Source organism: Pseudorca crassidens, chromosome 7 (genome assembly GCF_039906515.1).
Source record: "Pseudorca crassidens isolate mPseCra1 chromosome 7, mPseCra1.hap1, whole genome shotgun sequence".
NCBI classification, from domain to species: domain Eukaryota; kingdom Metazoa; phylum Chordata; class Mammalia; order Artiodactyla; family Delphinidae; genus Pseudorca; species Pseudorca crassidens.
The window spans coordinates 14,241,297-14,260,789 of NC_090302.1; the positions used below are offsets into that span (position 1 = coordinate 14,241,297).

Genomic DNA, 19,493 nt, shown 5'->3' on the forward strand with positions numbered 1-19,493 from the left:
GTGAATTGCTTTATGACTGAGGACTGTTGTTATTATGGACGGTGCTAGAGAGGCATAGAAAGAGGAAGGTGGATGCTGTACAATAAGCCTCTGGCAAGCCTCGGAAGTTTCAGTCCTGGGGGGTTTTCCTCCCGAGGGTCTCAAGTACAAGGCAGAGGCCATATCTGCGTCACGGACAGAGTACTTAGACCGTGCCGAGGGCTGTAGTGTGCTGTGACCGTGATCGCGTTCAGTGCTCACGGGAACCCATTCCACAGATGTAGAAATGGAGACTTAGACCAGGCAGCTTGCCCAGGATCTCTTTGCCTTGAAGTCTGGCGCTGGGGTTAGAATACAGAAATGCTGGTGTTTTTCTCACTGTACCCAGGGTAGCCTGAAGCCTGGAGTCAGGCCACCTGACTCTCCGTGACTGTGATGCAGGACGTCTTCTCCGTAGCCGTGGCCCCGGGAGGCAGCAGTGTACCCGTGGGTAGTCAGTCCTCTCCTGCCCTTATCTCCCAGGTCGGTGACCTTATCCAGCTGGTGAAGGAGCTGTACGCGGACAACCGGCACCTGAAGAAAACTATTTTTGATCTCTCCTGCATGGGCTTCCCGGGAGAGGACAGGCCTGAGTCGGCAGATCAGATGGAGGTAAGAAAGAATATTCTCGTCCTCGCGTGCTAATTACACAAAGAGTAACGCCCCCGCCCCACATCTCCAGGCTGCATCTCTCCTGGGAGGTCTCTGCTGAAACTCCCTCTGCCGTGGACGGGGTTTGAGGCCCTCTTAGGTCAGCAGGTCTGTCGGAGCGTCCCGCAGGTTTGGGTCGTATCTGCGTGGACACGCTCGATGTGCTGTGATGCTTTGGACTCCACGTCCGGCCCTGGGATCTGGGCTGTAGCTGGTACATCTGGATGACTGGTCTGGTCTCAGGGGCCTGGAGAGTTGCCACGTCACCCACGTAGCTTGGGTAGTGTAGCTGCAGCCTTAATGAACCCCTTACCGTGGAGAAACAAACGAGAAAACACACTTTTCATTTACTTTTTGTATTAATCCTCTAAATGCGTCTTGTCACTCCCACGGCATCTGGCTTCTGGATTTGACCAGATCTGTGCAGTTAATTCCCACGCGTACCCAGGAACCCCTGCACTCTGCTGTGTACCGACGACCCGACAGGGAGTACAGAGTCGGCGTCCCGTGAGCCCACAAATTCAGCTTCCTGACTATGGGAGTTTTCCACAGGTGACATTTGAAAGTCTGGAAGGGCCACGGAAGGTTAAATCTGGTGTCTGCACTAAAGCGTGTGTGGTTCCTGGGCTTTTGTACTCACTGAGGGTGTGGGCCCATTCCGTTAGCCCACCCCAGGGAAAGCGGGGGGAGCCCCTTCACCCTGTGACTCTGGCTCTCTGCTCACCTTTGTGGTGTGTTGGCTCCGATTTTCTCTGTTCTCAACCCGACCGCACAGTAGAGGGCCCTGATGTTGTGACAGCGAGGAGAAGCTTGCCACTTCCTCCCTCTAGTCCCTACCTGGCCTGACGCTCCCCCAGGAAGCGCCTTGCTCCATGCCTGTGTTATGCTACTTAGTTTCAGAAGACTGGAACTGTCCTCATCATGAAATGCACTAGGGCCTTTTGTACTTGGATCCCCCAGAACCTTCCTGGTTGGGGTTGTCTTGAACTCAGCCTGGCGTGCCAGGTAAATGGAGGTCTCATTGCCACACCATTTCTGGGGAAAGATTTGTCAGCCTTCAGCTGTCTCCTCCCATGTTCAAGGTGGGAAACGCTCAAAGGTGTTTATGCGGAGCTCTGGCCATCTGCTCCCTTGGAGAGAGGGAATGTTATTGAGCTTAGTCTCCAGGGCTCCAGATAATTTTGAAAAGCAAAAATATCTGCAGCCCATTTAGGGAGAAACAAGTCTCTTGGTTTGTTTTTCCCAATGTGGCATTTTTTTTTTTTGTGGCATTTTTAATAAGCAGCCCATTCGTCACCTGCTTCATTTGAGTGTCAGACGGCGAGTGTTTGTTCATTTGCCCTTTGAAAGAAATCTGTTAAATGTCCTATTATGTCCTTTGGAGAACAGAGGGATTTTCCTCTTGCCACTCTGAGATCTTAATAGCAGCCGATTCAGATTGGAGTCATCTGTCAGGTTGCACATCAACTTGATGTTCCCTATGAATAGTCGTGTCCTTCGCAGCACAGGCCCCGTCTTCCCCGGCAGGCGATGGGGAGATCCGCACGGGCAGGATGGTGCTCCCACGATCATCTTGAGCTGAGGGAGGAGAGGCTGTTAGGGGTGAGGGTGGGATGGCAGCAAGGAGAGGCTGCTGTTCCCTGGGAGTGTGTGTGGCTCTCCTTGGATGAGCAACGAGGCAGAGACAAACGGGAAATGCCTCCGTGGTCCACAGCCTTTTCTGGGCAGCAGGGCTTGTGGAGTAGGGGCTGGCACTGCTCCAGTGCTCTGGGAGCCTACAAATCAGAAAAGGAAAAAAACAGACAGCAAATATATTTTGTATTTTTAAAATTCAGTAGTTTTTCCTCCAATATTTAATTAACCCACAGCATTGCCTAAAACTTGGAAAATAAAGAAATGACCCCTAATCCTGTCACATTAAAACACAGTTAATTAACATCCTGGAATCTTTCCTTCTCTATGTGTGTATTTGAACGTGTGCGTGCCCACCCACAGTACATACACAGTCCTGTTTCCTGTTTCTTTCCAGTGGCTGCTGTGTTATAACCTCTTATGCCATCTTAGAGACGCTAGCTGCGCCACTGTTGTCGGACATGTAGATATTTCCGGTGATGCACCTGATGAATGTCTTTGGACACAAATCATTTTCAGGGTTTAGGCCTTTTTTCCTTAGACTGTGTTCCCAGATGAGTAATGACTAGGTCAAAGGTCCAGACACAGATAGATATGTGTATAAAATAGGCACGTGATTTATTTTCGTGTTACACACCCCTGCCTCCGCAACTTTTAGTTCGACAAAGGCTATAAAGAGTAGGAAGCCCTTGATGCATTTTGGCAGCTGTGTCTTCAAAACGGTGGCCCTGGGCTGGATTCCCTCCTGCTGGGCACACAGCGCTTATTCCCTGCATGCGGGCAGGTCACTGAAAAACCAGCCAAACCAACAAAAGGCCAAGAAGAGGCATCCTTTTATTTTAAAGTACATCAAGAAAAAAAAGAAAAAATCTGTAATGAGGTTGCCCCTATTTCCTTGTATTTATTTACTGGTTATAGTTTATGTATTACAGAACGGTGTGGTTGAGAATTGCCGTTCAGGAGTGATTTGAGCGGACTGCAGTGGCAGCGGGGGGGCGGTGAGCATCGTAAGCCATGAGCTGTGTGACGTGCAGTTGTCACCCCTGGGGGGTGGGATTCGTGGGCGAGTGCTCAGAAACGGTTAGTCGCTGTCATTATTTACTTATGTTGTCATTTTTAGGGGATGGTTAGAAAACTGCTTTTTTTTTTTTTTTTTTGGCATGGAGAGGAAACATGGATTAAGGGGCATAATTTAATTGAACTCAGATATATGTAGGGCTGTCCTTTTGAATAAGAAATAGACCTTGTGCTTCCCTGGTGGCACAGTGGTTGAGAGTCCGCCTGCCGATGCAGGGGACATGGGTTCGTGCCCCGGTCCGGGAAGATCCCACATGCCACGGAGCAGCTGGGCCCGTGAGCCATGGCCGCGGAGCCTGTGCTCCGCAACGGGAGAGGCCACAGCAGTGAGGCCCGCGTACCGCAAAAAAAAAAAAAAAAGAAATAGACCTCATGTGACTCAGAGGACAGAAGTGGTACTCAGAAGTAGAAGGTGCTTGTTAACATCTGTTATTATCAACAGAATGAAATTTGGTTTGTCAGAAGCAGATTGAATTTCATTGAAAGGAGGAAGTTTCTAACATTTTGACTTCATAAGTTATTATGAGTCGTACCCGATTTATAAAGCCCTTGGCACCGTGCCTGGCATGTAGTAGGCACTCAATATGTAAAACACAGCTATTTTAATTTTACTTTTTTAGTAAATTAGTGGCAGAGTTGGAACTAAACCCTTTTCTGACTCTGTTCAGTGTTGTTTTAGCAACACCATAGGGCAGTGCTTCTAAAGTTTACCGTGCGTGTGAATTTCCTGGGGACCTTGTTAACGTGAAGATTCTGGCTCAGTGAGCCTGGCACGGGGCCCGGGAGTCTGCATTTCTCACAAGCTTCCATTGCTCCAAAGACTACACTTGGAGTAGCAAGACCGGGGTAATCCCGAAAACCTGTTGGTTCCAGCTGTCATTTTGAAAAAAGTCTTGATTCATTTGTTTGTCCTTTTAGCAGTGTTGTCTTGAGCACCAGGCCCTGGTGTTAAAGCGGAACACAGACAGGGTCCCTGCCCCATGGAGTCCGTGATGCAGAGAAGCGGAGGTTGGCGAGGGCCTGGAGGAGTGCACGCGGGCGTGGAGACGGGCCCGGCCTCCTCTTGTGAGGTCAAGGGAATTTCCCCCTGGAGGAAATTTCCCCCCTGCAGGGGGCCTGCAAAGGTCAAGAAAGAATAGCTCAAGAGGCAGGGGGAGAACCAGGCCAGTGAAGTTGTTAGGGAGCGATGCTTAGGGAGGGCGTGCTTACAGTGTCACGTACTCTGAGAAAACAAGAGAAAAACGGCTGGGAAATCATTCGTGACCTGGGCAGTTTCAGCAGAGTGAGGGGGACCGAGGCCACGTGGTGGTGGATGGAGGAGCGGTGAGGGTGGGGAAATGAAGGCGGCGCCGGTGGGCGCTTGGAGGTGTGGGGCACTCCTCCAGGTGGTGGTGGGCCCGAAACAGAGCCCACCTGCAGTGATGCATCAGTCTCTCTGGGATCTTGCCTTTGAAAACTGACAAGTCACATATGGCATGCGGGACATGTCTCTGTGTCCACAGCATTGAATTTCTTGATCATTGCTGGAAACTGGCTTTTAATTTTAACCACGTCTGCAGAGGTAAAGAGAAATGAAAGAGAATTTTTATTTCAGTATGTTGAGTCACGGTGTGGTTGTGGTTCTGGAAATGAAGGATCACTCGGATGCTTTTGCTGCTTCAGCTGGAATGACACGGGTTACCAGTACTCTGCTCGGCTAAACTTCAGGGAGACCCTTCTCTGATCCACAGGGTTGGGGAGGAGCGCCTTGCTGCCTCTTCCCTAATCCCAGGAGGGTTGGTTCCATCTCCTGCATTAGAAGGTGTTGGGGAGCTTTCATGAGCAGTTTCTGGAGGGCGTTGGCAGCAAAAGCCACGTTGCAGAAGGTGAGGATGGAGAGTTCTTTCAAGAAGCTTGGAGAGAGGCAGGCAGCACTCAGTGACCAGAGCTGCTGATGAACCAGGAAGGAAAAGCGTAGTTATTTTGCTCTTTTTCAAATGAGAGCGGCTTTTCCCCAGCATTTTATTATGAAGAAATTCTAGCAAAGTGAAAAGAACTTCATGGTGGACACCCATATACTCACCCCTTAGATTCTACTATTAACCATTCCCACCAGCCATCATATCTTTTTGATAAATTTTAGTATAAATCACAAACATCAGTACGCTTCCCCCTAAATACTTTAACATGTATATCTTTTCCTTCAATATGTTTATAGTTATTTTTTCTTCTAAGTTTAAATTTACACACGATGAAATACAGAATTTGTAAGTCTTTGTTTGCTAAGTTTTACGAATGTATGTACCTGTGTAACCCAAACTTCTATCACGATCCCTCGTGTTCCTTCTAGTCGATTCCCACTCGCCCCCGCTCCAGCCGCTCTTCTCATTTTCTTCCACCATTAGTTTTGCCTGTACTAGACTTTCATAGAAACGGAATCATAAAGTATCTTCTCTTCTGTGTGAAGCTGCCTTCACTCAGCGTGTTTTTGAGATTCATCCATGCTGTTACGTGAATGAATAATTTGTTCCTTTTTATTGCTAAGTAGTATTCCATTGTATACATATATTCTAATTTCTTTGTTCGTTCTGCTATTGATGTACATTTGGATTGTTTCAGGTTTTGGTTATTATGATAAAAGCTGATGTGAACATTCATATACAAATCTTTTTTTTTTTTTTTTTTTTTTTTTGCGGTACGCGGGCCTCTCACTGCTGTGGCCTCTCCCGTTGCGGAGCACAGGCTCCGGACGCGCAGGCTCAGCGGCCATGGCTCACGGGCCCAGCTGCTCCGCGGCATGTGGGATCTTCCTGGACCGGGGCACGAACCCATGTCCTCTGCATCGGCAGGCAGACTCTCAACCACTGCGCCACCAGGGGAGCCCTATATACAAATCTTTATGTGGACCTATGTTTTCATTTCTCTTGATGAATACCTAGGAGGGGAATTCCTGGGTCATAGGGTTATTAGCTTTATAAGAAATTGCCAGGACTTCTTCTAAAGTAGTTTAACATTTTATACTCCCACCGACAAATTTGATTGTCCTAGTTGGTAACTTGAGCATGTTTTAATAATGAGGGAAGAAACCAACAGAGGGAGAGAAGTTCCTCATCCATATTCAGAGACTTTTATGCCTTAGGAAATACACTTACACATGTTTAGCGTATTGAATGCTTGATAGTGTAGTAAGATTTGTAGACTCATCAGTCCTCTTTGATCCTGATTAGGATGGTTGGGTTGAATGTATTCTGATCCTGGGAAGTTTTCTGTAAAAGACTTTGTGAAGTCAGGTTGCTTTGTTTTGTTTTTCTTCTTCCAAAAAAAGGTTTCTTTTAGAAGGAAGATCAGAAAAGTTTAACTTGGGCTGGGAAAATCGTGGGGTGATTGACTAAATGTGGGAATTCATGAAATCACGGTATGGAGATAGAACCTTAGATACGTCGTATGTACAACATGCCCAGCAGGCGGCTGGGACTCAGCTCATGTTTTAACGCTGTGGTGCAGCGGTCACTACTTCATTGGTGAGATGCGGTTTGGTACAGTTTTTGAAACAGCGTTGGCTACCTTCCCTCTCACTTTTTAGTTGGTTAATCCGGGTGTCTCGTGCCTAGAATTTTCCCTCTTCCAGAGAGCTGAGATCTGGCCCCGTTGAGAACACTGAGTTGTCTGTTCTGTAGAACGCAAACTGCAGAAGCTTTGGGGTTTACACTTCTTCAGAGCATTAGGGATTTACGCAGTCTTTAGAAATAACTCTCTTTCATTTTCAAAAGCATAAAGTTATTGTCAGAGAAGCTGGATACTCTACTCATTAGCGATGAGGACTTTTTTGTCAGCAAAATGGCAGTGTGGCTGAGACTGCCCGTCTCAGATGTGTGACAGTACAAAAAGAGGTTTATCCCCTGGGCTAAATGGAAGGGATGCATAAATTGGACACACCGTAAATTTCATTTACTGCTTTCTCGCTATTTGATAGTTTCAATTCCATCAATAGCTGTTTTCCAAAATCTTGTTACTTTTATATAATCTGAAAGTGAATTCAGCAATGGCAGGGATGGGAGCAGCACAGCGGACAGCACAGTCAATTTCCAGCAGCTCAGGAAGGCCATGCGAGGGCAGGGGGAAATGGCTTTACTTATTTCTTGGGGAATTTGTCCTTAAATTATGCATGATCCCAGGCAGCTGTGTGTGATTTGCCAGAACTAGCAGCTCTGACTTCGGCTAATTTTTATTTCATGGCTTTGGCATTTGTCTCTGCCTCTTTTTTTGGTTTGTTTTTTGTTCTGCATCTTTTAAAAAAGACATCACCGACTTATTCATACATATTCATGCTGCACTCATTTTTGGGTTGCATTTTCACACCATTCCATGCTCCATGTAGCTTCTGGCTAGCAAGGAGGACGAGGACTCAAGCAGAATTGGAGAGGATGACAAGAATAATCTGCTGAGTGGCGAGCGTCTGGAGCAGAGGAACAAGGTAGGAACATCTGCCCCTCTCTGTGCCCAAGCCCGCCTCCAGTCTGGAACGAGTCCGACGGGTTTTCTGTTCCTTCCATCTGTGTGGAGTGCCTGCCGTGTGCCAGCGGGGAGCAAAGAGAGGAGGTCTCTTCCTTTCTGGAAGTTACAGACGGGGTGGTAGAGCCAGTCATGAACCAGGAAAACAAACATATAGTTGCAAATAAAAACGAGGCTGTTGCAGGAGAGTCGCAGGCATTGGACACTGGGCCTGGGCAGCTCTTCAGAGCTCTGACCCAACACATTCATTTTACGCATTGGAAACTGAGGCCTAGGAGGGGAGATGGTTTATCTGGGGCTCAGAGTAAGGCAGTGACAGAGTTGGGACCAGAGCCCTTGTCTCTGGACTGCTGTGAACTCCCAGATCATGTGTGTAGTGTAAGGAGCCACTGATAGAACCAGACTTTCCTCCTCTGGGTCTGTCTGCAATCTCCTGATCTGAAACCCAGCGTAGTGTCATCTGGGCGGTGTTGAGAATTTCACTCCAGGCACACTGAGGCTGAACATTTGGAGCAGATATTCTCCAGGGTTGAAAGAACCGTAAAGACTGGGATGCGGTGGGAGACAGGAGGCTGCAGATTGGGCGTTTGTGGCCTTCAGGGTATTCAGGTTCGTGGAGTCTTGAGTGAGAGATCATTCTCATGAGCGTTTTGGACAGCAAAGCAGTTAAAAGTGGGGGCTCCGGAATCAGGTCTGATTTTGAGTCTTGGTCACGATCTCTGTGACCTTGCGTTAACCCTTGCTTAACCCCCAAGTCCGAGTTTCCCCATCAATGAAGATAATAACACCGCTTCCTGGTTAGAATTGTTGTGATATTTAAAGAGAAGGTACGTACTAAGTGCTCAGTAAGTGGTAGCAATTGCTCTTTTTATTATTATATTCTAGACTTTTCCTTCGGTGGAGGTTGCTTATTTAGGTGGATTTAATGACTAGATTGGTGGCAAACAAGACCCTATAAATGACAGCTCATCTGTGTGGGTCTTGTCTTCCGTTTAAAAATCTTAATCATTTTACACATGTGGAGAGAGGGGTGTAATGGCCAGTGTGTATATCACCAGCAGTAATGAAGTCAAGAGGAGTCATTTATAGACTGATAGAAGAAATTTACAGCTTTGGAAAGCGAGAGAAAGAATGCTAATTGCAGCACCTCAAGACATGCCCAGCACAGGCTTTAACTAGATGTTTCCTTGGTACCACTCCTCTGGGACCTTCAGCGACCCAAGGAGGTGGATCTGTGAAGAACCCGTCTCCATGGGAATTAGGAACTCTCCACCGTCCTGATGAGACAAATCAAAGTCACAGTAATGAGGATGTGTCTGTAAAGAGGTTGCTTTCTGATATATAATGAGGAGGATACATTGCAAGAAGCATATAATAAATGTCCAAAGCATTGTTAATGGCAGTTAACAATGTTCCGGACCCTTCTTAGAAAGAATTTACAGGAAGTAGGCCGTGGGCTGAGGGAACACAGCTGTAGCGGGTAAGACACTGCGCCAGGAACTTAAGTGGGCCAGCCATCTCATTTTGTTCTCGTAGCCGCCATGGGAGGTGGCGTTCCTGTGCCTAGTTACGGATAAGGAAACTGAGGGTGAGAGGAAGTGACGTAAACATCTCCGTGCCCTCAGATGAGCGTGTGTGGACCGCGTGCACCCTCCCTCTCCCCTTTCATTTTCTCTCGGGTCTGCTTGCCCTCACTCAGCACTGTTTGCCTCCATCCTCTCTCTCTTTTCCACGTGACCCCCTTCCCCTCCTTCGTAGTCCATTATCTGACCACATACTTTGATTTGCAGATTATGGAGGTCAATTCCAAAGGGGGCTGCAAAAATGGATATTTAAGGCACACAGATTCCAATATTTTAGACTCCGACGGAGCCCACAAATCCGGCTGCCCCGGAGACCAGAGTTTGGAAGAAGGCGAGCTCCTGAGCCTGCTCGCCCCTCTCTTCAGCGAGAAGGCCATACGGTTACTGGAATCCAGGTAGACATGGGACCCAGGCACTGCAGTTGTCTCTGGTTTGAGGGGAGAACAAACTCATTTTGCTAAATGGATTTAGATGGCGGTGCTGTGTAATTTACCTGGGAGAGCTCCCGAAATGGCTTGGAAGGAATCTTGCCAGTTGTGCAATTAAGTAATTAGGCTGCCTGCTCCTTGGCCGCGAGGGGACTGCGTTCTGCGAAGCCGCATGCAAGGCCAGCGTAAAGAGGAGAGAGAAAGCTTCCTTCAGGCTTGTTCCCGGGAGCCCGGCAAGGGCTGCCTGGCTGTCAGCGCGAGGAATCAGCCCTCCCGAGATCCCTTCCGCTTTCTACAACAGCCTAAAAAACTGCCCCTGTACTTGTGACTCTGCTGTTTCACGTTGAGCTTGAACTACAGTTCCCTTCTCATTATATCTGCCGGGAGTCTTTCCTATGTGAGGAGACACTACAGGGTGTTTTCCTTAAAACGAAAAGGGAGAAATATTCAGTGCATTTGTATTTTTAAAATTAGTCCTTCAGGAGCGGATTTCCCTTCTTTCCCAGTCTTTCCAGGCCACTAGCAGCTGCTCTGGGCTTTGGAGCCAGTGCTTGCTTTCCTCTCTCAGTGCCTCCGTTTCTCTGACCACTTCTTGGGGTTGCTGTGAGGAGTGGAAAAAATGCTGTTCAAGGAGAATGGCTGGCACGTGGCGTGTGTTCAGTGAAACCTTTCATTCTCCTCCAGCACAGACAGAGAAAGGGAGCCGGTACCACCACCCAGGACGGCTGGCAGGAGCCTAGCGGTTCTCATGTCCTTGGTGGGCTCAGCCTCGTACACATTTTTTCAGCTGAAAAAGACGGTAGTGTTCTGTGAGCTCCGGGAGGCCACCCTCCCCAGCCCCTGACATCTGCTTAACATTTTTCTAGCATGAGTCCTCATGCTAGGGGGACACGCCCAGTGGCTGTTCTGGTATATTATCACAGGCAGTTGGGTGACCATAATGACACTTGAGAAATGGAGGATTTCCTCGGCATCAGGGGCTCCTGTGTTAAGAGTTAAAAGGTGCACCTCGCTCTCTCTGAGGACCGCCTAGGAATGCACTTGGGTGATGTGACCTGAGAAGGTAACAATGGACTGGTGGGAGTGCAGGGAATTGGGGCCCACATGCTCCCTCCCGGCAGGGAGGAGCTTTTCAGCCCCAAATCATTGTTGTCATGCCCGTGGCCTCAGAGCTTCCAGTCTTTCAGTAGAAGCCCCAAATTTGTATGCTCAGTCTCCTGATTTTTGAAAATTTAGGCTTCATTACAGTTTTAAAGAAAGCGCTTTACGTGCCGACACTCCGCAGGCAAGCTTGGGACATCAGCCATTCAGTTACCTGTTCCCTTGTAGGCGTCTGTTCCATCAGCTTCCGGGCCATCGTGGGCCAGCTCTAGTGTTAGAAAAGGCTTCTTAAATGCTGGCCGGCGTCTGCCGCTCTGATCCTGCTTTCTGTGCAGCTGCCTTTCCTGGTGCACCGCTGAGCCCCAGGACGGCAGGTTCACGGCTCCGAGGGCCCTCCTGAAGGCCCAGCTGTGGTCTTTTAAAAAGACCGCTTGGGTAACTAGGATTCTCATTGGCCAGGGAAACACTAATTTTCTGCCCAGATAGTCTCTCCAGGAGTTCGGTGTTTTGATCCCTCCAAAAAGCAGGGTATTAGAGTCAGACAGACCTGTGCTCCGGTCCAGCTGTACCGTTTGGACCTTGGGACTTATCTCCCCATCTTGGTTTCCTCACCTGTAAAGTGGGGGGTGATGATACTTAGCGACCCTGTAGGGATCTTGTGAGAATGAAATGAGATAATGTGTGTCCATAGGGATCCAGGTTGGTATTAAGTGGGGCTTTGGTGATATTACTGCTTAAAATGTGCCTGGCCAGTTACTCCTACCCTTTCCCCGTTACCCTCAGGTAAGATTCATACCACATGCAAGATACGTCAGCCAGCCCGTGATTCAGGCCTCTGTGTTCATCACGGAGCCCATGTCTGATACCCTGGTGTGGAGCGCGATAGGCTTAGGCCTGAGACTTAGGCCTCTGAGCTCTGCCACCCTCTAGCCGTCCACGCTGGGGCCTAACGGGCTAGCAGAGTAGCTGGGCCCCAGGAGTAAATCTGATTCAACTTAGCCATCCACTGGGATGGAATAAGGAAGCAGCTTAGCCTGATTAGCTGTCTTGCACTTGACCAAGCCGAGCACTCGTCCACTGGGGCTGGAGTGAAGGGTCAGCTCGTGGAGGACGGGCTGGCTGGCCCTGCTCTCCCATGGTCTTCACCATGTGTGTGGTTCCCAACCCTGCCTTCACGTGCTTGTGGTTCGTTTGCCCCATTCCCTAGAGGACATGGTTTAGGATTTATTACCTAAGTGTTTCAGTCTTTGTAGCTAAACTTAGGTGTGACATTGGAAAAAGTCTAAAGGGGGAGCCCTTGGGATTTTTTTTTTCAAGGCTAGTATTGCATTCTTGAGCCATACCTAGTAGAAGCAGAGAAGCTAACTCTCCTGAAAAACCTGGGTCTGCTCTTCTGGGCATGGTGAAGGGACAGGTAAGGGACCACCAGAGCGTGGAGCTGGCGAGGGGTCTGAAGAAGTTAGCGGAGAAAGACCCAGGGAGACTCGGGTGTGCGGTCTGCGGGGAGAGGACACGGCGAGTGCTTGCAGGCAGATCCTGTGTTACGGAGGGACTGGGTCTGTGGGCTTCAGACAGAAACCCGGGTCCTCCTCGATCCTCCCCTTTCCTTCACCTCCCAAACCCAAGTCCTGACCCTTCACCTCCCAGATGCGCTCCTCCCATCCCTGTCTCCTCCTCTCCACTCCTCGCTTCCGTCACACTTCTCCGGCATCCCTGCAGTTGCCTTCTAACTAGTCCCCTGCAGCCATCCGTCCCCCTTCCAGGCTGTTTTCCGTACTGTATCCAGAGCGGTTACTTAAAATGCAGTGAAGTCACTCCTCTACTTAGGACCGCTCGGAGACGCTCCATTTTTCTTGGGACCAGAGAATCCTTAGCGCAGTCTGCCGGGCCCCGTGTGATCTGGCGACCCCCTCCTTCGGCTCTGCTCACACCGTCCCCGGCTTGCTTTCTGGGCTTTGCCCTGGAGCACAGTCCTTGCAGTCCCTGGAACGAGACCCCTTTCATCTCGTTTCAGAGCCTGGGCACATGCAGGTCCCTCCGGATGGGCACTCGCGGTTGCTTCCTCCGTGCTCCCCTCCCCTGAGCAGGGCAAGGTCGTCAGCTGGGGAGGGGAGAAGAGAAGCTGCTGGGCGGTGCTGAGCGCCCATTTTGAAACGAGTGACGATCAATACAAAGTGTGACCCCTCCCGAGGACGCCTGTAGCACGAGTAGCTGACCAAGCCCAGGTCTGAAAGCAGGGTTGGATGGGACAGGTGAGGGGTTACCTAGGCCTCTTCATCTCAGTCCAAGTGCTTCCATACCCTTTGCTTCACTTATCAAGGTCAACTCCAGTTTGCAAGTTGTGAATCCAGTGGCCAGTGTCCGCTCTCCCGCAGCGGTGGTCACGCTCTCCGGCCTCTGTTCACAGCTCCCCTCTCTATTTTCCTTCTCCCTCACTGGCCTCTCCTCCTCAGTCTCCTGTGCTGGCTCCTCTTCCTCTGCTGGATGCTGGACGCTGGATGTTGGAGTGTCCCGGAGCTCCGTTCTAGCTCCCTTTCTCTCTCTGTACCTCCTTTCTCCGCGGCTGCAGAGTATGCTGTGTGACTTCCAAATTCATACCCACGGCCCAGACTCCCCCCTTCAGATCACACGGTCAGCTGCCTACTTGCTGTCTCCTCCTGTGTGTCTGACAGGCGCTTTCAACTCTAATCGGTTTATTTTCTTTTATTTTTTTAATTTTTAATTTAAACAAATGTATTGATTTCTTTATTTTTCGCTGCATTGGGTCTTCGTTGCTGCACGAGGGCTTCCTCTAGTTGGGCTACTCTTCGTCATGGTGTGCGGGCTTCTCATTGTGGTGGCTTCTCTTGTTGTGGAGCAGGGCTCTAGGCACGCGGGCTCAGTAGTTGTGGTTCGTGGGCTCTAGAGCGCAGGCTCAGTAGTTGTGGCGCACAGGCTTAGTTGCTCCGCGGCATGTGGGATCTTCCTGGACCAAGGATCAAACCTGTGTTGCCTGCGTTGACAGGCGGATTCTTAACCACTGCGCCACCAGGGAAGTCCCTCTAATTGGTTTAAAACCCAACCCCTGTTCTAATGTGCTTCTCTGCTGTTCTTCCACGAGTCACTTAATAGCACTGCTGTGGCCGGAAGTGTAGCTTCCACAATCCTCATAACTATCAGTAAGTCCTGTTGTTCCACCTGGAAAATGTATCCCTAATCCACCCACTCACGTCTCTACGGCTTCCCTGTTAGTCCAGCTTAGTCCAAGCTGTCACATCTCGTGCCTGGACTCCAAAAGCACAGCCTTCTAGATTGTCTCCCTGCTTCCGTTTTTGCCTCTCTGTAGCCATTCTCCACAGAGGAGCCAGAGCCAGCTTTCAAAAACTTAGATGAGATTATGTTTCTTCTGTGCTTAAAGCTTTCCACTGGCTTTCCGTTACCTTTAGAGTAAGATCAGAGCTCCTTGGCCTGGCCTCTGCCTGTTTCTGTGTCTCTATCAGCTACCTCTCTTGTTCACACTCACCTTTCTGTTCCTCCGTCATCCAAGCTTGTTCTCACCTCAGAGCCTTTGCAGCAGCAGTTCCCGCTACCTGGCACACACTTTTCCCGGGATGTGGTGGTGTCTCAGCTCTGTGGAGAGGCCTTTCCTGACCACTTTGTCTAACAAGAATCCCTGCTTCTACACTTTGTCTCAGGACTGCCGCCCTCCTCCCCTCCTTCTCGTCCCTCCTTCCTTGTACTTCTCCTTGCCTTGCACTGTCTTATTCAGCTACCCGTGTCTGTGTGGATGTCTGTCTCCTCAATGAAACGTCAGCGCCATGATTCTTTTTCACCATGCAGTTCCACCGCCTTACGTGACAAGTGGGAGAAGCTCAATGAATATTTGAATGAATGTGCAGACTATTAGAAGCTCAGCATCATAGCAGGAGGTTTAAGTTTAGAAAACTAGAAAGAATGCAGTGCTTCTTTGGAGTCAGAAAGGTCTGCGTCTGCAGTCTTCGCTCCGCCACTTTGCTGGAAGATCTTGAATCTTCACGAGCCTGTGTTCTTCATCTGTGAAATGGGGTCAGTAACAGCCCCCATCTCGGTCTTACTGTGAGGACTAAAGCTATTTAGTGTATTTAAGGGACCTGGCACACCGTTAAGTGCTTAGTAAATGTCAGTTCCTTTCCCCTTATGCCTTCTATGTGGCAAAGATGCTCAGGTTATATAAACAACGTTTGGGCCTCTGACAGGACCCTCGGACTGAACCATTAAAAAGGTCCTGATTATGGCGATAGCTTAATGAATCTGCTGTTCAGATTTCTAGCAGAGTAACACTTGAAATGTTAGCAGCTCTGCCACTTTAGTATATTATAATGGCCTCTTTTTTTTTTTTTTTTTTTTTTTTTTTTTTGCGGTACGCGGGCCTCTCACTGCTGTGGCCTCTCCCGTTGTGGAGCGCAGGCTCAGCGGCCATGGCTCACGGGCCCAGCCGCTCTGCGGCATGTGGGATCTTCCTGGACCGGGGCACGAACCCGTGTCCCCTGCATCGGCAGGCGGACTCTCAACCACTGCGCCACCGGGGAAGCCCTATAATGGCCTCTTTCACCACCTTTTACTACCCATTTGTAAGTCTTTTTTCCTGGATTTTATTGTGTGTTGTTTGGTGGTGAGTAATGGTCCTCCTTTGGCTAGCTCAGTAGCAACTGTTACTATTTTCAATCTGTATTAAGGGAAGGAGAGGAAAGGAAAATTTAGTTTAACATGCTTGAAATACCAGAAATATTGTTTTGAACTCTGGGTTTACTAAATTTTAAGATGGTTTGTGTAGTTTAGATGATCCCATATTAGAAGTGAAACGTGTACCACACGTTTTAATTTTGTTTTTCATACTTTGAGTTTTTCCCCTGTTTCAGTGTGCTGTAGCTGTTTAAGTTGACTTAAATCGATTCTGCCCCAGAGCTGGACGTTAGGAATCCAGGTAAGAGTTAAGGCTTCATCCCTGCTCTTAGAGGGCTCAGTGGGAAGACAACACGAGGGCACCTGTCACTTCCGGTGGGAACAAAGATACAGAGGAAGGGGAGGCCAAGGTATGTTAGGGCAGTCCGTCGTTCCGGTCTCTGACAAGGTTTTTTGAAGTAATGCAGGCAAGAGAAACTGCAGAGAGGAGAAGGATCTAGCACTGATGAGGGCCTCTTCTCTCCCCGTCTCTCTCCTGACTCCCCGCCCCCGCCCCGACCACATCTTCTTTTTCCCAGAAGATGGCAACAGCTTTCCAGCTGGCCCTCCCTCAGTGCTTGCCCCCGCTCCAGTCTTCTTTTTTATAATTTTCTGTCTCAGTTTTATAACTTCCTCTCATTTTTATGAGTCTCTTTTTCTCCTTTATTTTTTAGATGATTGACACGTACTTATTTTAAGTCTTCTTCAGATTGCTTTATTGTTTTTATTTCCTCGAGTGTGAACTCTCTCCTCTGTCCGATTGCTGTCTTTCATAACAGTGGATTTTGTTTGCAGCAGTGGTTTGTGTCAGGAGCCCCGCTGCGCCCGCCACCCTTGCTCCTCCCTGTGCGGTGCTTTTGAAGTTGCCTTGACTTGTCTCTCTAGGTCTTACTTTAGGGGCATGAAATTTGCGTGGGTCTTCTTCCAACCATGGGAGTTAAATTTCCGCTTTCTGCGGATGCCCTCTTTATCATGGCAGTGGGTCTCCTCCTCTGTTTCTGACCTTTGGGTACATCTTATTTGATTCTGAGTCCTGTAGTGCACCTTGACCATTTTTTTGTCTTGTCTGTTTTGCTGTCATTTACGTATGTTTAGAGCAGATGGCAGGGGCTCTTGAGTGTACTCTCACCACTGTCCTGACGGGAAATCTCTCCATTCATTCTCTACACACGGCACGTGTGTGGCCATGCACTCCGTCACACAGAGCCTCCCAGTGGCTCTCCCTTCCTTAACATGGCTGAGGTCTCCCTGCCTCACCTTCCAGCCTCACCTCCCTGCTCTCCACAGTGTGTCTTGACTCCGTTCATATTGTTTTCCATGCTTAGAAGGTTCCATTTCCCTTCCCCCAGCTAACCTCTCGTCAACTCTAGAGGCCCTTTTTTGGCGTTCTTCCTGCCACCCCCAGTCTGGACACCCTGGGATGCTTGCCCGTAGCTTCCCAGACTTCCACGGTGCCTGTGTTTCTCTTTTTAGCCTGTGGAGTAGTGACTTGTTTACACAACTGCCTCTAACACCAGGGCCCGCAGGCTCTTCTGCAGCCCCAGCGCCCACTATAGTGTCTGGCCCAAGACACACACTCACGAGGGATTCTTCTGGAACCGCTCCAGAGTCTTCTACATGTTGGCTTAGTTTGAGTTCCTGGGAAAGCAGAGCCTGAGGTAACCACTTGGGTACAAGTGGTTTATTTGGGATGTGACTCCAGGCAGAAGGAAGGAGGGATGAGGGAGACTAAGGTAGGGATGGAGGCAAAGCCAGGAAGGCTGCCTTATGATCTGGTTGCGACTGTGGGCAGCTGGGCCTCCGCCCTGCCAGCCACCCTCTGAGGGACGGTGTAGACCCTGCGTCAGTGCTGGCCCTCTGGAGGACGGGAGACTGGGACATTCACCCAACAGCTCTCTTCCTCCACTGGTTAGGGTTTCCCCTGGAGCTATAAATGGGTCCGCGCTTGCCCGCTGCCCTGCTGGCCGGCTCAGAGAGCTCTGGGAAAGGGCCCAAGGCAGCAGAGAGATGCCGTGGGCGCTGGCGGAGGGACTGTCTACAAGAGCTGTCAACGCAGTTGCAGCTGAAATCCCAGGGAGGCCCAGGCCATGTGGCAAAGGGGCGTGAGAAGCATCTGCTACCCATACATGCTCTCGTTTAATCCTCACAGCGTCCTGTGGAGGAAAACTCACCTTGCTTTCCAAGAATCACAGAGTTAGAATCTGAAGCCATTTTGTCTGATTTCAAAGCCACTGCTCTTTTTATCCAGAGCAGTTCCCAGCATCCCTTCATTCGATACCTTTGCTGAGCACCGACTGTGCACCCTGATGGACCAGGTGGCTCATGGATCTGCCAGGTTGGCTAGATTCATCCAAAGCCATACTTGCCCCTGGATGTAGGGATGGGCCCAGGGGAGTGGGCGGACCTTGCAATCGTCATGCATACCTCATGACTCTGTTTGCTCTTCCGAAGCCCAGGCTGTGTCCAGGTAGCTGTGTGCCCCCCTCACTTGCTGTGCACCTGCGTCAAATCAGTTCTCTCCTTCTCCTCCATGAAGGAGACATGTGGTACCTACCTGGTGTGGTTGTTCTGAGGTGACCTGGATAGCATAGTTGGCATGGGTCCTGGCACGTGGCAAGTGCTCACTGTGTTTAAATTCAGCAGAATCTGGGCCAGAATCGATGGGGAAAACTTAGGAAAGTGGGTCGGTGACAAGGCCATAGCAGAAAGCTGAGTCCTCCCACTTCCTTCCCTTTTGGAAAAACAGGCCAGACCTTCTGAAAGTGCTCCGAGAACTGCTTCTGGAACAGATAAGCTTGAGGGAGCAGGAAGCTTCGGGAGAACACCTTGACGGTAAAACGGAGAAGACACTTGGGCAGATGGCCGTTCAGCTAAGAGGTGAACTCGGGCATTTCATCCAGGCCAACTTGTCTTCCAAGCCACGTGATGAACTCGAGTGGCCTCCGGGAGCCCAGCTAGCAAAGGCGGCAGAGGCGTCCAGGGTGGAGCAGAAAGATGCCTCCGTGCAGACCATGGCTGTGGAGGGCGACACGGTCAGATTCGGACACGAGGGCACGACAGAGCCTTGGGAAGAGAAGCCAACAGACGCCGTATTCGGCGCCGAGCCTCAGCCGGAGAGCTTGTGCAGGATGCCGGGGCGGCAGGCCGCTGCCCTCTCCTTCCCCAGGGGGACCGAAAAAGTAAGTGTCCCCACATATTACTTACTTAGTTACTTACTAAATATAGACCAAAAACTTCTTAAAAATCACCGCCGATCCCACTGCTTTTTAAAAATTTGTATAAGGTCTGGTGTCTCTCTCTGCCTGTACTTAATCTTGGCCTCTACCTGGAGGTGTGTGTCCATCCTGAACTTCCCCAAAGTGTTACCAGCATTTCCTCCCTCCCTGTCTCCTCCCCCATCCCAGCCCTCTCTTATTTATCTATAACTCATGATATCCGTGTGTTTTCATTATAAAAGCAGAGTCATGTGTGTACATCTGTCTGTGGCTTACTGTTCCATGTTATGTATCAGGAACATCTTTCCTTGTAACGGCTGCTAAAATTCCACTGTGGGGAACGAACCTTGAAAACGTTATGCTAAGTGGAAGAAGCCAGTCACCAAAGATCACAGACTACGTGATTCCATTTATATGAAATATCCAGGGCAGGCAAATCTATAAAGACAGAAAAAAGCTTAGTGGCCGCCTTCAGCTAGGGGTGCGCAGCTGGGGGAAATAGTAAGTGACTGCTAATGGGCTCGGGGCCCATTATGTAAGTTTACATAATTTTCCCCTGTTGATGGACCTTTACTTTTGCCAGTTGCAGGAAAACTGGAATGACCTGACTTTAGGGG

At 49.6% G+C, this 19,493-nt stretch overlaps 1 protein-coding gene across 4 annotated transcripts in view; it reads left to right on the plus strand.

Moving 5' to 3' along the window:
* Nucleotides 1-19,493, plus strand: part of CDK5RAP2 (CDK5 regulatory subunit associated protein 2) — a 181,974-nt gene that overhangs the window by 103,116 nt on the left and 59,365 nt on the right. For all 4 annotated transcript variants that reach the window (XM_067743509.1, XM_067743507.1, XM_067743508.1 and 1 more), the window contains 4 exons: nt 502-630; nt 7,736-7,831; nt 9,660-9,847; nt 18,408-18,840. In XM_067743509.1, coding sequence (XP_067599610.1) covers nt 502-630; nt 7,736-7,831; nt 9,660-9,847; nt 18,408-18,840 — 846 coding nt within the window. The remainder of the gene's footprint in view (nt 1-501; nt 631-7,735; nt 7,832-9,659; nt 9,848-18,407; nt 18,841-19,493) is intronic.